The 16,363-nt window shown below is 47.4% G+C and overlaps 1 protein-coding gene across 5 annotated transcripts in view; it reads left to right on the top strand.

The window, feature by feature from the left end:
- The window catches only part of MRPL28 (mitochondrial ribosomal protein L28), a 413,414-nt gene extending 401,715 nt beyond the window's left edge, over positions 1-11,699 (top strand). For 4 of the 5 annotated variants that reach the window (XM_069647853.1, XM_069647855.1, XM_069647852.1 and 1 more), the window contains one exon: positions 10,610-11,699. In XM_069647853.1, coding sequence (XP_069503954.1) covers positions 10,610-10,708 — 99 coding nt within the window. In that variant the 3' untranslated portion in view covers positions 10,709-11,699. The remainder of the gene's footprint in view (positions 1-10,609) is intronic. The other variant, XM_069647856.1, reaches the window with a different exon arrangement.
- The last annotated feature ends 4,664 nt before the right edge of the window (positions 11,700-16,363 follow it).

Raw genomic sequence — 16,363 nt, 5'->3', positions numbered from 1 at the left:
CATAGTTCCGTCCACGCCTTCGGAAGAAGCCGGCAGGGAACGGTCTTGGTCTGTGGCTCGTGCGCATTTGTGCTCGGTTCCTGAGCGCGATTCTCATCGGGAACCTTCGTGGTCCCGTTCGGACAAGGTTCCGGATGATCGCCAGAGACGTGCTTCCAGATCTCGGTCCTCGTCCCCGGCGAGACCGCAGAAATCTGTTTAGGTTTCGAGGTTGCCGTTGGCGCTGTGTCAGTTGGATACGGATGTCGAAGCTTTGCCTTCACACTAGCCCCCGGCGGCGTTGCCGAAGCAGTCGGCACCCTCGATGCCTTCGGGGCATTTTGGCAGGAATTTGCCGATGGAGGTCCCTGGTACTGTGGATCCTCCAAGGAAGGCTACTTCCAAGTCTGTGAGGCCTGCTAAGGATTCCAGACCCTCTTCTGTCCCCAGGCAGGATTTTGTTCTTCCTCTGGATGATATTGATGAGGATGAGAAGAGTGCAGATTTGTAATTTGACCCTGTTGAGCCTGATGTGGCTCCTGTCTTTTCTGGTGACAGTCCATTGGAAGAGTTACGTCAATCTCTTCATGATGCAAGTGGCTTGGACACTTCTTCTGAGGTGGAGTTTGGCAGATGTGAGCCTGGGGCTCATGCTGAGTCATCCTACAGGAGACTGATGGCTAGGGTCACTGAGTATCTTGGTTGGTCTAGTCCTCCGGAAGCTTTTGTTCAGGATGACTTAACTGATATTTTGGATCAAGGTCCATCCTCGGACCCAGTGTTATCTTTTCATTTGACATTGCAGAAAATGGTGGTGGCTGCTTGGCAGACACTGGAATCTCTTCCGGCAGTTAACAAATCGTTAACTAAAAAATACCACCCTTCCAGTAGCGACCCCAGCTTCCTCTCACCCCTCTCCCGAGAGTGTGGTGGTTCAGGCAGCTATGGACACCTCGCGGCAGGCCTCGTACCCTACCATCCCTCCTGATAGGGACGACAAACGCTTTGATGGTTGGGCACGCAAGGTGATTTCTGCGGGTAGTATGGCGCTGAAGTCAGGCCAACTCCACTTGTGCTTTAGCAAGATTTTCACATACTCTGTAGAATTGTTTCTCTCTAGCGGCTGTGCATATTCCCAAAGGGGAAGAAAGGGATGGGGTCCGTGCTCTCATGCAAGATGGCAAGGATGCCATGTGTGAATCCCTTCAGTCGGGATTGGACACGGCCAACAGTGTTAGCCGGTCCATGGCTGCGAGCACCTTTATATGCAGATTTGCATGGTTGAGGAAGTCGGGTTTTGCTCCGGATGTGCAAGCCCGTCTTTTGAACATGCCCTTTGATGGCGTGCATTTGTTTGACAGCAAGGCTGACGAGAGCCTTGAGAGGTTGCAGACCTCAAAAGCTGCAGCTAAATCTTTGAGCGCAGCTGTGTGTCAACCTCTGCCTTTTTGCCCTAGGGGACAGCAGGGGAGGGGAGCTTCCTTTCGTTGCTACTCCTCTTTTGGTAGGACGAGAGGAGCCGCCAGTCATAGGGGCCAGCGAAAAAGTAGTCCTGGTGGTTGGGGAAATAGGGGTGCCAAAGCCCCTCAAACAGCTGCCTCTTTGCCTTCAGGTGCTACCGCAGCCACTCCAAAACAAGCATGAGGCTATGTTCCATTGTTCGCCGGTTGGGGGCAGACTGTCTCACCATCTCGAAGAATGGCGAGCAATTACTTCAGATGCGTGGATTCTGGATACAATAGCCCACTGCTACTGCCTTCCCTTCCTAAAGCGGCCTCATGAAAATCCACCACAGAATCTCTTTGAAGTTTCCAGATCTGCTCCTTGTGCAGGAAATCTTGACCCTGCTGGAGAAAGGCGCTGTAGAACTGGTGCCTGTAGCGGAGAAGAACAAGGGATGGTATTCGCCATATTTTTTTATTCCAAAGAAAGACGGGGGATTGAGACCCATCTTGGACTTGCATTGGTTGAACAAACTTCTCAGGAAGGACAAGTTCATAATGGTCACTCTTTCTCAGGTGCTCCAGGCCCCTCGACTTCAGGATTGGTTGGTGTCTCTGGACCTACAGGATGCTTTCATGTGCCGATTCATCCAAAGCACAGAACGTACATGAGGTTTGCGGCTGGCAGCTCGCACTTTCAGTTTTGGATCCTGCCATTCGGTTTGACCTCCACCCCGAGGGTCTTCACCAAGCTAATGATGCTGTTGGCAGCGTATCTAAGGCGAGAGGGGATTCACGTCTACCCCCAACTGGATGACTGGCTGATCCATGCGCATTCTCCCGAGCAAGCGACGGATCATCTCGGTCTCACCTGCCGCTCCCTCCACAAGCTGGGCTCTCCCTCAATTTCAAGAAGGCGCATCTGACACCTTGCCAACAGCTCTAGTACATCAGACTGTGTTGGATACGTCCTTGGAAGTGCTCGCCTCCCAAGGTGAGGGCTCATCACATTGTGCAGATGGTGGACAAGTTTCAACATGCCCAGCGTCTCCCGGCTTTCGAATTCTTAAGGTTGCTCGGCCTCATGGCATCCTGCATTTTTCTGGTGCCAGAGGCCAGGCTGAGGATTCTCCATCCAGAGGTCAAGACTCTCAACCTTCACGCTTATTATTTTGAAAGGTCGAGTTCTAAGGATTGGGACCTCCCAGATGCCATGATGGAGGTGTTGATTTCGGCCAGGCGGCCGGCAACCAAATCCTTGTACCGTTGGTGTAAGTTTTGCGGCTGGTGCAGAGGACAAGATGTTGATCCTTTTCATGTTCCATTCCTGTTGTTCTGTCTTTCTTACTTTCTTTGGCCCACAGGGGCCTTCAAGTAGGTACCATTAAAGGTTACCTGGCAGCGCTGTCTATCTTCAAGCGCTCTTCTGAAGAATGTTATTTCAAGATTCCTTTGATTTCCCAATTTCTTAAAGGGCTCACTAATGTGTTCCTGCCGTCCCCGTTTCAGGTACCGGTTTGGGATCTGAATTTGGTCTTGAAATTCCTGATGGGTGCTCCATTTGAACCTTTGTACTCTTGTCCTTTGAGCCTGTTGTCTTTCAAGACGGTGTTCTTGGTTGCGGTTACATCTGCTCGCAGAGTGAGTGAATTGCAGGCACTTTCATCTAAGCTGCCCTTTACTGTGTTCCACAAGGATAGGGTTGTACTGAGGGTACGTCCTTCCTTTCTACCTAAGGTAGTGTCTCAGTTTCATTTTAGCCAGAAAGTGGTACTTCGTTCTTTCTATCCTCCTCCTTATCCTGGTAAGGAAGAGGAGCGACTCCATAGGTTGGACCTTAAGAGAGCTCTGAGCTTTTATATTTCTAGGATGTCCAGGGTCAGAGTGGACGATCAACTCTTTGTGGGGTATGCTGGACACCGATTGGGCCAGGCTGTTAAGAAACAGACCTTGTCCAGGTGGATTATCCTCACCATTACTGAATGTTAGATTGGCGGGCAAGGACCCTCCTGAAGCGTTACGAGCTCATTCCACTAGGGGCGTGGCTACTTCTACAGCCCTGCAGCAGGGAGTTCCTATTCGGAATATTTGTGACGCAGCGACATGGGCTTCTATTCACACCTTTGACAAACATTACTCCCTGGATACACACTCCATGGTCAAGATATGCCCTTTGGTAAGGCGGTTCTTTATTCTGCCATCTGATTGGGTATTTTAAATTTTTTCCCTCCTCCATTTTCTGGTACTGCTTTGGGAGTCTGTCAAAGATGTGGAATACTTTGGAGGACACAATCCATTCAAAGAACAAGTTACTTACCAACTGGTAACGTTCTTTCAACTGGATGTTCCTCCAACGTTTTCCACATCGTCCTCCCAGCATGCCCCTCTGGAGAATTTCCTATGCTATTGCAGCTTACGTTCCCGCAAGACTATGTGCAGTCAAGCAGGCATTGTGTGCGAGCATGTCTCACGTTTTGGAGGAAAAACCATAAACTCAGGCTATGGGTGGTGTGCGTCCAATTTATAACATCCTCTGACGTCGCCCCCCGACGGAGGCCTTCGAGGGACATCGACCCAACGCCATCGACGCCCTCTGTTGAAAAATTTCCGAAGTACACAGCTGTGGACATTACATGTCAAAGATGTGGAATACGTTGGAGGAACGTCCAGTCGAAAGAACGTTACCAGTTAGTAAGTAACTTGTTCTTCTCTAACAGGCTCCACAGCATGGGGTTTGGCCCCAATTTTATTGCTATGTTACGGGCAAACTATGCTCACCCAACGGCAAGGCTTTTGGTGAACGGCCACCTTTCGCTAGAGGTTATACTCCACAGTGGTACGAAGCAGGGCTGCCCCCTCTCCTCCCTACTCTATGCGCTGCATTTAGAGCCGCTTTTATTTGCGGCTCCGAAGCTTAGAAACAATCAAGGGTATTTCCTTATGGGGGAGTCCATAAGCTGATGGCAAACACGGACGACATGCTCCTCACACTCACCGAGCCAGTATCCTCCCTCCCCGTGGCGCTGCAAGTTTTGGAGGGGTTTGTCAAGGTTGCAGGCCTGAAAATTAACAACATGAAGTCAGAAATTCTGAACTTATCGGTCAATCGTGCAGAACTAATAGCGGCCAAAGAAGCGACACAACTCAAGTGGGTTCCCAGCAGTATCCGAATCTTGGGGGTGGTTATCACGCGCACTCTAAGGGGACTCTGCAGCGCTAACTTTCATCCCTTGTTAGCCAGATACGGGCGCAGCTAGAGACTTGGTCCCCACAATCAGTGACCTGGTTAGGGAGGATCAATGCTATTAAAATGGTTATTGTACCACAAATCTTGTACCTATTCCCGTCTCTCCCAATCCCCATCCCGACCGCCTTTTTTCAGACACTAGATAAATTGATGTCCAAATACATTTGGGCGAACAAAACACCCTGAATTGTACTGAAATCCCTAATGCTCACCATAAGCAGAGAGGGAGTGGGTCTCCCAAACTTTCAGGAATATTACTGAGCGGTGCAACTTAGGGTTATCAAAGACTGGTTTGGGGAAAACATGGATAACAGATGGGTGCAGATGAAGAGGGCGGTAGCAGGACCCTGTATGGGAGAAAAACGATGGCTGTCAAAAGCAGACAGACCCCGTAATATCCACCACCGTGGAATCACAAAAGTAGTGAATGACACGTGGGATCAAGCAGTGCGCCTACACCATATCGCAACATTTCCCCCACTTTTCCAAAATCCACAGTTCTCTCTGGGCCTGAACTCTCGAGCATTCCTCCACTGGAAGGTGGCAGGCTGTACGGAACTTGGAGATATGTCCCTGGGGGAGGAAATCAAACGGTTTATCACATGTAAAGACGAACTGGGTCTGCAAGAATCCCAACGCTTTCCATACCATCATGTCTGCCACTGGATCATGGCTCCCCCTAATCTCACAGCAGCAATCAGACCCCTTACGCCTTTCGAAAAATTCCTAACATCAAATCCAGGGTACACACATTTGATCTCACAAATATACAGGCTCCTTATAGATGCCCCTTCACCAAAAAAGCAATAATTCCGGAGCAGATGAGAGAGCAAATACGATTGCACGATGGCAGAGGAAAGCTGGGCCTCTCTGTGGTCATCGTTTGACAAGATGTATTCAGATCTGGGAATTCTGGCTGAAGCTCATGTACCAATGGCACTACACCCTCAAGCAGTTACATAAATTGAATCCGGCTATCCCAGATCGATGTTGGAGGGGGTGTGGGGCAGAGTGTCGCTGTCTCCACGTGTGGTGGACTTGCCTGGTGCTACAGGACTTCTGGGAGGGGGTCAACAAGATCATACAAGTTATGTAGGACCTGAAAGAGGAACGGGCCATAGGGGAAATCCTCCTCGGGTTAGCGGACCCGGACAATCGAATGTGGCCGAAACACAAAAGGAAAACCTTTTATATTTTCTACATGGCGGCACTGCTTGTTATTGCCTATAAGTGGAAGTTTGCAGACCACCCCACCCCCGGAGCTTGCAGATTGGCTTTACAAGCTTTGGAACTTTGTTGCTTTAGAATGGGTCACCTACACCATACAAGGGGAACAAGCCAGGCTCTCGTCGGAATGGGCCTCAATATTAGACTTCCTGCAGGTGGCTGGAACAATACTGCCCGCACAAGCTGCTTATTTTGGGTATATCATAATCCATCAGACTGCTTACTGTGGAATTTCGTGTGTGCCTGGGGGTGGTGGGACGGAGGGTTTGGACGGAGGCAGATGACGGGAGGTAGATGACGGGAGGTAGTCATTGCAGCGATTTGCCTGTATCTGTACCTCTGCATAAAAAAGCCAATAAACAAATAAAAAAATATATAATTTTTTCCTCATCCTTTCAAGGTAAATGAACAAGTCCCTTGGCTGAACCCGGTGGGAGCCCTCCGCTACTGCGTCTTTCAGATGAGGGAGACCAGTACAGATGACCAGCATTTTGTAGTTTATGCTGGTGCCTGTGTTGACTTGGCTCTGACCAAATAGAACACATCAAGGTGGATCGTCCACTGCATTTGGAGTGCTACGAACTGGCTGGTAAGGATGTGCCTGAGGACCTCAGACCACATTCAGCCAGAGTGCTGGCTGCCACCTCAGCTCTGCAACGTGGAGTCCCTGTTCTGGACATTTGCCAGGTAACTATGTGGAATTCGCTGCACATCTTTGTGAAACATTACTGCCTTGATTTACAGTCTAGGCAGGATGCTCTGTTCTGGTTTAAGTGGTGGTCTTGCTCTCCTCCCGCCTCTATAGCAAAGTACTGCTATGGGAGTCTATCATAAATGAGGAATCCATGGTTGGTAGGAATCCATAAGAAGAAAAAATTACTCATCTTTCAGTAATGTTGTTTCTGATGGGTGTACCTCATACGGATTCCTCATCTATGAAATCTGTCTCCCAGCGCAGGCCACACTGAGATCATGCTAAAATGGGTAAATGGTGAGGTCTGAGACTTTGAGCAGTGGGATTTTTCATCCTTTGGTTTTTTGGACATATTGTCCTGTTCCTTCAGCACCAGTCGTGGGGTTTGTAAAGATTTGCATTTAGAGACTATTTGATTCATTCCTTAAGATGATCAGTGCTTATTCAATTTCTTTTATCGTCATTGGCAAATGTGGTGTTCCTAACAGTATGTATGCACTGATGAATATGCAGTGAAATTAAGTTTCATGGGACTTGACGTGGTAGGCACTGGTACTGAATGTCTGGCCAGACAGTTTATAAGCCAGGTGGGCACTTGTACTAAACTTCACAGCGCGGTTTGTGTGTGCTGCTACCTTTAAGCCTGCCTGTTACCTCAGTTTGGGTGCCAGTTGAATTCGGCCAAGCAATCGCTGGTTATTGTGGGTACATGTGACCCTGGTGTGAGCCACTTGGTAGTCACCCTAAGTATGACATACATTATTATTAGTATGGTATTTCTTTTGCACAGACCTAGCTTCGAGACGCAACAGAGCACTTTTTTGTCATGACCTCTGCCCAGCTTACTCAGGGGGCCTCAGCAACACTGCAACTAGGGGGCGGCTTGACCACATTGGTGCACAATTGGCTTTAAAAAAAAACATTCCAAGATGGCCACTGCCATAGACCAGGTGGTTTACCCAAAGATGACCGCCTCGTCCACTGTTCCTGAGACCGTGTGGACACACCATGCAGCAGAGGCATGCCAGGCCCAAGGCTATATAAGCCACGCCCTGGGCCCACTCCTGTGCTTTCTGTTTGGAATTGCCACCTGACAAGCAGCAAGAGTACTTTCTGCGCACCCGCTCTGGACACTCGCCTGTCTTCCTCGAGACTCCTGAAGTTCTGCTCCTTCCTCGGACCACTCTGCTCCTTGAATACAGCTTTCCGAAAACTCTTCTCAACTGCATCTGAAAAGAAAAGGGAGCAAACACAACATGTAAGTGCTAGCACTGCATTATAAGCACCGCACTGTTGGAACAAAAGCTTGCAGCTCGACTTGAGCACTTTTACTTAACTTGCAGGATTTCTCCTCCAACCCTGGCGGCCCAGACTGCATGTAACACCTACAACAAAGAAAAGGGACATAAAGCAACTGCACAGCAAGCACATTGGGCACACTCAAGACAAAAAGCAAGCAAGCAAGCCAGAGCCTGCAGAAACCACTTCAAAAGCAGGACCACAGTGTGAAGACCCTCAACTGGCAACAGCTGGACTGGGCTAAGGCCAGTGAAGTAACCGGCCTGGAACAGCGCACGCCAAAGCATCATACAGTGAGTCCAGCCCCCAGTGGGTTACAATCTGGGAAGTGAGGAGGTCCTAGTTTTAGTAATGCCAAACCTTGTTTTAGGGGGCACCGCTGCCGATAAGCCGCCCCTTTTACCCTAAACAAGTCAGAATGCCATTTTGGGAGCTCCACATGATTGCAGTAGGAAGGGGTGTGGGACAGTCTACGAGGAAACCAGACTCCCCTGCAAGACACCAGGTGAGCGTTACAGGTATACAACCATACAGATACACAACAGAGTGCTTTACAGAGGTAACAGAACAGATGTACAGCGGGTGGTAAGATGCAGAGGGGCACAGAGAAGGGGTACAGCTGTAGAGGGTGGCAGGGAGGAGAGGGGTGGACGGCGTCTAGCGAGTCAGGTGGCACAGGGGTGATGTGATGGCCTAGGTGTTAAGTAGGAGAGACTCCTTCAAAAGGTGGGTCTTGAGTTCTTTGCTGGATTGTGGCGGTAAATCTGATGGAGAGGAGGTTCCATAATCTTAGGGGTGTAGTCAGAGAAGGCTTGTTAGCTGGTCCTTTCCTTTTTGCTGCAGCAGATTTCAAGTCTGCACGTGTCCCGGCTTCTGGTGGTGCGCTGTCTGCCAGAGATGCTGGAGGGGTTGCGCTTCAACTATGCTCTGAAAATCCAAGACTGGCTCAGCGAGAGGCAGGTTTTGAGCCTGTGGATGTCCTTGATGGAGTCAATCTTGGGTATAGCTCAGTGTCGTGGGCATATTGGTGGATGTGTGTAGCTAGGAGGGCTCCCAGCAGCTCGATGTATAGATCGAAGATCGCTAGGGAGAGGATAGAACCCAGTGCGACTCCACAGGCGCGGGCAGCATTGGCGATCTAAAGGAGTCATCTGAACCAACTGCTGGCGGTTGGTCAGGTAGGACTTGAACCAGCGTAGGACAAGGTCGCTGATCCCCATATGCCGATGTAAGGTGTCCGTGAGCGCCTGGTGGTCTGTCGAAGCGGCTGAGAGGTTGAGTAGAACCAGGAGGCAGGGGTGGCCATCATCCAGGATGTTGAGGGTGTCGTCAGCCAGCTCTATGGTTGCCTTCTCCATGCTGCATCGGGATCTGTACCCGGATTGGTAGGTTTGGAGGAGATTGTTGATGTCGATGCGTTGCTGCAGTTGGGCTGCTACTTCTTTCTCGATGATCTTACCTAGGAAGGGAAGATGGGTGATGGAGCGATAGTTACCTAGGTTGTCGGGATTCATAGTGGGTTTTCTTTAGTAGAGGGAGGATTTGTCCCATCTTTAGGGTCAATGGGAAGGTGCCTTGAGTTGGGGAGCTGTTGATGATCCCCAGGTAAGGAAGGAGAGCTTCTGCAGGGAGGGTCTTGAGGATGAATGCTGGAAGAAATTCAGTTAAGAAGCTGTGCTCTGTAGACAAATGGAGGGGTGCTCACCTACTGGTTTAGTCCTGGAATGTCATTGGAGGAGGATCCATAAAGAGGTGTAGGTCCAGTGATAAAGCCAAGACTTGAACACCCTAATGAAAAGTGCATCACAGCAGAATGTGAGGCCACAAATGATTGGGGGGCCCAAGCACACTGTTGACAAAGTCGATGGAGAACCTGCTCCAGAGAGAAATTTGGAGTAATTAGTAAATGGTTTCAAATACCAGAACCTTCAGATAAAAAAATGGAGATTCAGGAAAAAGTCTTGAGTTCCAAACAGTACAAGAGATCATTTTGGGGTGTGAAAGAGGACTGCCTAAGTTGCGCCAGACATGTACAGTGTTGAGCTAACAAAGAAAAAGGACTGGTGATGGAGTTTGTGAGGTGGGCGGGCAGGTGCATGGTTCAGTTTCATGCTGGAGTGCTTTTAAAGTTTAACACCTATTCATGGTTATCATGCACCCATTGTGAAACCTGGATTTCCTTTGAGTATGTGTAAACGGACCAGAAAGGAGCAGGAGGAGGAGGATTCTAGTGTGGTGCGATCTCTATTATATCAACCATTTTTAATGTGGGAAGCACCCAGTACAGAATAATTTCTGGTTGTATGTTGTCAGGGAGGATGATTAGGGCCACAAAATGTTATTTATTTTGCATTAGAATGTGTGTTTCTAATAAAACACACAAAGGTACATGTAAAATGTGTTCAGCTACTACTGAAAGTTTCATGTCCCCTTTGTTGTTGGGTGACACTTGCAAAGCTGTGGCTGTCCTAATTTACATAGTTATTTTGCTAAATTAGTATAACTTGACAGGAATTGTAAGTATGGTTTAATCCGGCAGCATTGTCACAAAACGCAGTACAGTGCTAATCTATGATTCAGCTAGTTTTTCCATTGCAGCATTTGAACTGTAAAGCACAATAGTTGTGTTGTATGTGAATACGTTTGTCCTCCCTCCCCCTTATCCTACCCTATCAAAAGTGTGTCTGGTGCCTGATATTTACCAATTTATATTTTTTCTAGGACCCGGAACCTCTTTTCAAAGTTTATGCTGAAGAGCTTGCTCAGCAACTACAATCTCAGCAACTTGCTGAGCCTGTGATAGTAGAGCAAAAGCACTGAGCGGCAGAGACCCCCTTCATTGGCAACTGGCAACTTAAGAAATGACCACAAGAATTGGGACTCCCTTCTAGGGATCTTGTAAATCAACCAGCAGTGTATGTTACGCCGATGTGGACATGTGCAGAAGAAACCTTCTCTCATACATTTCTCTAAGGTGTGACTTTCTGCATTCAAAACATCTGGAAACAGTATCGGAGTCTTGTTGGTGATACTGATGCTCTTCACACTGAACACTCTGGGCAATGTAAACCAACAGCTGATACAGGCACTGCTTTATCTGTAAGAGGTTTAATGTAATGGTTTTGAAGGTACAGCTATTCAAGAGTGGATTGTTAAGACTTGTGAAATACATATTCCAAGTGTCAGTTAAAGCACCTTTGTTCGTACTGGAGGTTTTTGATTTTTCACCTTACTTTGAAAAGCCGAATTACCCATTAAGTTGGTAAACTGTTCTTCTGATTCAGCTCAGACTTAATGGTGGGTTTGCATGGAGGAGATCAATACAGCGGGGCAGAAGATGGGGATGCAGATGCACCACAGGTTTATCTAGAAATAACCTTCTCTTTCACCAACGGGAACATGGATACATACAGATTATGCACGACAGTATGTTTAGAGGGTCTCCAGCATGTGATCTGCCATAGAGTTCCATGATATGATCAGTTAAATAATGTGTATCTATGTTTCAACTAATCCAGGTTCCGACAGATATTTGTTATTTGACTTGGCATTATTCCTTCATCCCCTTTCAACTGTGTTTGTGGCGCTCTCCCCCAAAGCCCCCAAATTCTAACTGTTCTTCTTTACCCCCCCTTGCCACCTCCCTAATTCTACATGTTTTATGTCCCCAATATATACTTTTGAGCGCTTTCAAAATTAGATTTCGTAATCCTCTTTTAAAATCAAGATTTTGCTAATTTAATGTTCAAAGGATGTTGAGTTTGGGCCCTGTGATTTTACAAAGTAAACAACCACTTTCGGTCCAGCGTCACTTTCTGTGTTTATATTTTCTTATAATCAATCTGGGTAATATTTTTGGGTGTTTTATTAACCTACAGTATTCTTTTTAGAACCCTTTTTATCTTTTGATTGCTTGTTTACCTTTGGTGTGTTTGTTAGTCACAGGGACATCACATTTCATCTAATGCCTCACATGTTCTATCAAATGGCAAAAAAAGGTCTCATAGCCCCTCTACTGAGAATTAATATGGCCTGATCCATGGAAATGTGCCCACTTGGGAGGGTCTACAACCACGTTTTTGCTCACTGTACTTTTCACAGAGGAGAACTTTCCATTTCATATCAGTCTTCATATCATCTGGTCCCAACCGTTTATACAATCCAGCACCGAAATACCTGGAAATTCTCCTAACAAGAGTACCAACAGTAACCCCAGACACATATTTCGTCCTATTTGGGCCTCATCAGTGAGGTGGAGCTGTGCCTCTCTAAGCGCAGAGAGCAATGGGTCCACGTCCGATTACCCTGGGTAACTTGGGGTGAAACCCCAAGTTCCTAAAAATTCATAAAATGTTCTGGGAGCCCCTCTACCAAGAACGAACACAACCAAATAACCTGTTTTATGGGAAGGTGGGAGCGGGCGCCTGAAACTTGGTTGAAGACCCTCCCAAGTGGGCACCTTCCCATAGAACAGGTCATTTGGCAGTATTTTTTTCTAGCGGCACCCAGGCCTTTTTGTGAATTATATCAAATGGCAATTCCATGTGGGTACAACCTCTTTATCCACGTTTGGCCTCTAGATTATGGCAAAAGGAAGCAGGTTTTGCTAAGTATTGAATGCAAACTGGCATTAAAAGGGATTTTACCTGTTTGATTCAGAAAGTCAAATGAGTAGAGCAGTGTATCTTAGTGAACCCTTTATTCTACTGTGGAGCTTCTGTGTAAGAAGGAGCCTTTTAGTAAGTTTGCATTCTTAGTCTGACTACAGTGAGTAGTTCTTAAATAGTCAATGGAGTCTGCTCTCTGTGCTCCTTTCTTCTCTGCAAACATCCCTGTTGGTTTGGGGGTGGGAGGTTTGATTTGATTGTTTATTTGTATAGCACTTATACACAATGTGTTTCAAAGCGCTTCAAGGAGGGAGGGAGGGAACAAGGGAGAATACAGTTACATTCTTACTGGTCCTTGAAACAAATTAGAATGTGAAAAGTAGAACTATCGTAATCATTTTTGATAGTACAAGGACAAGAACAATTAGGAGGATGAAGGGAAAAAGGAGACAAAACGAGCAGTAGCATTACTATGCCTGTCGACAATTGTTGCAGTGCAAGAGTTACAAGGGGATTTGGTTGGGGGAAGTGGAGAGAGTGAGGAGGAGAGGAAACAAACAGGAGACTATCAAGAAGGTCGAACGACAATTCAGAGTAGTCTAGGGAGGGAGGAGGGGAACAAGGAAGGAGAGGTGGGTCAGACGAGCTGCTATCAGAAATCCGGGGACAATGATAGTAGTAAGTGCTATGAGAAAGAGAAGTGGCTGCAAGAGTAGGAGGGGTGAAGGAGGGGGGGGGAGAGGGGGAGGGCCAAGTGGCTGATAGACAGGCGGCTACTGCTTACTATGCCTGACGGCAATTGGTGTAATGCCAGCCTCTAGCCAGGAGAAGGGTAGGAAGAGTGGGAACGTGAAAAGCTGGCGCTACAAATTACTATACCTGACGGCAATTGGGGTATAGCCAGACTTTAGACATCAGGAGGGTAAAGGGATGAGGGGAATAAGGGGCAACCAAGATAGTCTGAGTGGGAAGTGGAGTAAGGCAGAGATAAAAGTTAAGATAGGGAACCAGGAGGTTTAGGAGGGGGGCAATATCACAGCACCGGGGGCAAGGGGGTGAGGACCTGGAGGGAGGGGAGGCATGACACAGGGCAACGGGGGACAAAGGGGCACAGAGCTAGTCACGGGGGACGGGGAGCGAGGGGAGACATTACACAGGGTAACGGGAGTGTGCGGGCACAGACAGTCACGGGTGGGGGGAGCGAGGGGAGACAGTAATGAGGGAGGGGGGAGCGAGGGGAGACATGATAGTTAACAGGGGTTGTGGGGGCACAGAGACAGTCTTTTGAAAGAATGATGGCAGTTCCTCAAGAAGAACTTCCTTCCAGGAAGGCATATTTGGCGTTGAAACATGATTCTTCTACTTCGTTAGTGACAAATTCTAAATGGTCTTTGCGCAGAGCAAAATCGCGAGTTACAAGCTTGCTAAATGTAAAGTAGTGGGCCCGTAATGTCATTTCATGAAAATAAACGCATTGCATCCAGCCAGCTTGAATGGAAAACACTGTTTTTACCTCCCCTGCCTGTTCATCCCACTTATTCTCAAAGCTCTTCAACCATCTTTTCCTCATCCATTCTTGATTCATCCATTTACCTTGCCTTTCTTCCTTAATCCATACCTCCCATCTTCACTTAATCTCCCTTCATCCCACTCATAGTCCTCAACTATAGCTATATCACTTAACCTTTCTTTGTCTCCCTTACCTAACCTCTCCTCATCTCACTCACATTATCCAGCTACATTCTCCTCTTCCCCATTTTACCAATAGTCACCTTAACTGTCTTCTTTACTTAACCACCCTCTTCTCACCTATCCGCTTATTTCATTCACCATCCTCTCACCTTCTTGCCCAATCTCTCTCATTGCTCACATAGTCAACTCTACTTTCTGATTCGCTGCTCGGATTGTCCATTATCCCATGGTCTTACCAGTAGTCTCCTCCCCTTACCTATATTTTCCTTGCCTCCTCTTCCTCTCTCCTTACCCATACTCCCCTAATCAATCAAGTAATGTAATCTATTCTCTCCTTACCCATTCTCACCTCATCCCACTTGTCCTCGCCCATCCTTGCCTCATACCTTCTCTTATCTCATTTCTTCCATGTTCCCATCCCCTCCTTCCTTCCTTGCTCATTCCTGCTCCCTTTATCCATACCCTGTTTCCTCCCATACCCTTTTGTGCATTCTTTGGTTGTTACTCACCATATCCCCCTATTGCCTTACTACTCTATCTTCCTCACTAATTTCCATTTCTTACTATAATACTCAATCATCCTCTTCAGCTCTCTTTCCGTTTACTCTAGCTTCCCTCATAGTCTAGTACCTTGTGATATATCAGAAAGTGAGGCTGAGAAGGGAGACACTATCTGAGGTCTTAACAATCGAGCCACCAATGCAGCCTGGTAAAGATCTTAATACATACTCTGTGTATTTGTGTTAGAAATAGCCGAAACCAATGGTGGATAAAACGTAGTGTGAATAATATAATGTTTTATATGGCACTATGTATGCTAGATTCCTCTCACTTCTCGGTATTGTAATAAGTGTCCTTAAGGGACATGATCAAACGGAAAATTACACTGCTTTTTTCCACAGCATTTTTTGCAATAAAGGTTCTGGCATGAACTATGTATTGCTTATGTCACACATATCAAATCATCAGAGTGGTTTAATAAATGCATGCCAAAGGCCTGCATGCCCATTATGTATGAGTGATAAGTGATAGGTGTCTTGCGTCCTAGGTCGAGGGATCAACAGATGACAAAGAGCCATATTTCAAGTTACAGAGGTCTTCATTATAATAGAAAATGAAGGGATTAAGTTTGACAGAGATCAATGGAAACAAAATGAAAACAAATCAAACGTCCTCTCTCATTCTTGCCCAACCTCTGTCGTTGCCAATAGTCAACTCTACTTATCGATTTGCTGCTCGCATTGTCCATTCTCCCATGTCCTTACCAGTAGTCTCCTCCCCTGAAGCTATCGGTCCCAGTGGCAAAACCTACCCCAGCACTGCCACCTTCCTTCAGTCATTCTATCTATGAAGCTGGTGTCCGTTGCTGCTTTTGCCTCTTTATTTCCTCCTCCTATACCTGCGGCTGACTCCCACTCTGATGCAGCCCTCTCCAACCTTCATCTCTCTATCTCCAATGCTCTTGATATCCTTGCCCCTGTCATGATGCTCTGTCTGAAGCCTGCCTCCAAGTGCAATTTTTGGTATGACTCCGGCCTGGCCGATCTAAAACGCAAGTGCCGAGCGGAAGTGGAGGGCTTTGGGCATATCCTCCGACGAACTGGCCTGCCGCCTGCTCCAAAGGCAATACAGACTTTCCATCTTCTCCAAGAAGAGGACCCACATTCAAGCCTGCGTCTCGACTGCCTCTAACAGCATGAGCAAACTTTTTAAAATCTGGAAGGATCTAGCCAATCCGACTGCAGTCTCTACCTTTCCTGTTCCCTCCCAGGCGCTCTGTACAGCCCTGGCTTCTCATTTCACCACTAAAATTCAGGACATCCTGTCCACGCTATCCTCTTCTCCTCATCTCTCTCCATCTACCTCTCTCAACCCTCCTCCGGCCACCTTTCCCTCTTCTGTCCTTTGCTCCTCTCCCTCTCCTATAACACCTGATGATGTTCCTAGACAAGTCCAGTTTATGAAAGTTTCATCCAAACAAGTGCTCCTTTGCTCCTCCACAACCATTAAGGACAACATTGTTCCTTCACTCCAGCCTTGGCCTATTTTTTGCAATCATTTCTTTGCTATGGGATCTTTCCCCTCCCTTCGCAAGCACTCTTGAGCACCCCCTCCTGAAAAAGCCTTGCGCTGATCCTTCCTACCCGGTGAACTATCGCTCGATCGCTATCACTCC

The sequence above is a fragment of the Ambystoma mexicanum genome, chromosome 2q, assembly GCF_040938575.1.
Source record: "Ambystoma mexicanum isolate Mex_15411 chromosome 2q, UKY_AmexF1_1, whole genome shotgun sequence".
NCBI lineage: Eukaryota > Metazoa > Chordata > Amphibia > Caudata > Ambystomatidae > Ambystoma > Ambystoma mexicanum.
The sequence above is the reverse complement of the archived record's forward strand: the minus strand, read 5'-3'. Positions and strand labels throughout refer to the sequence as shown.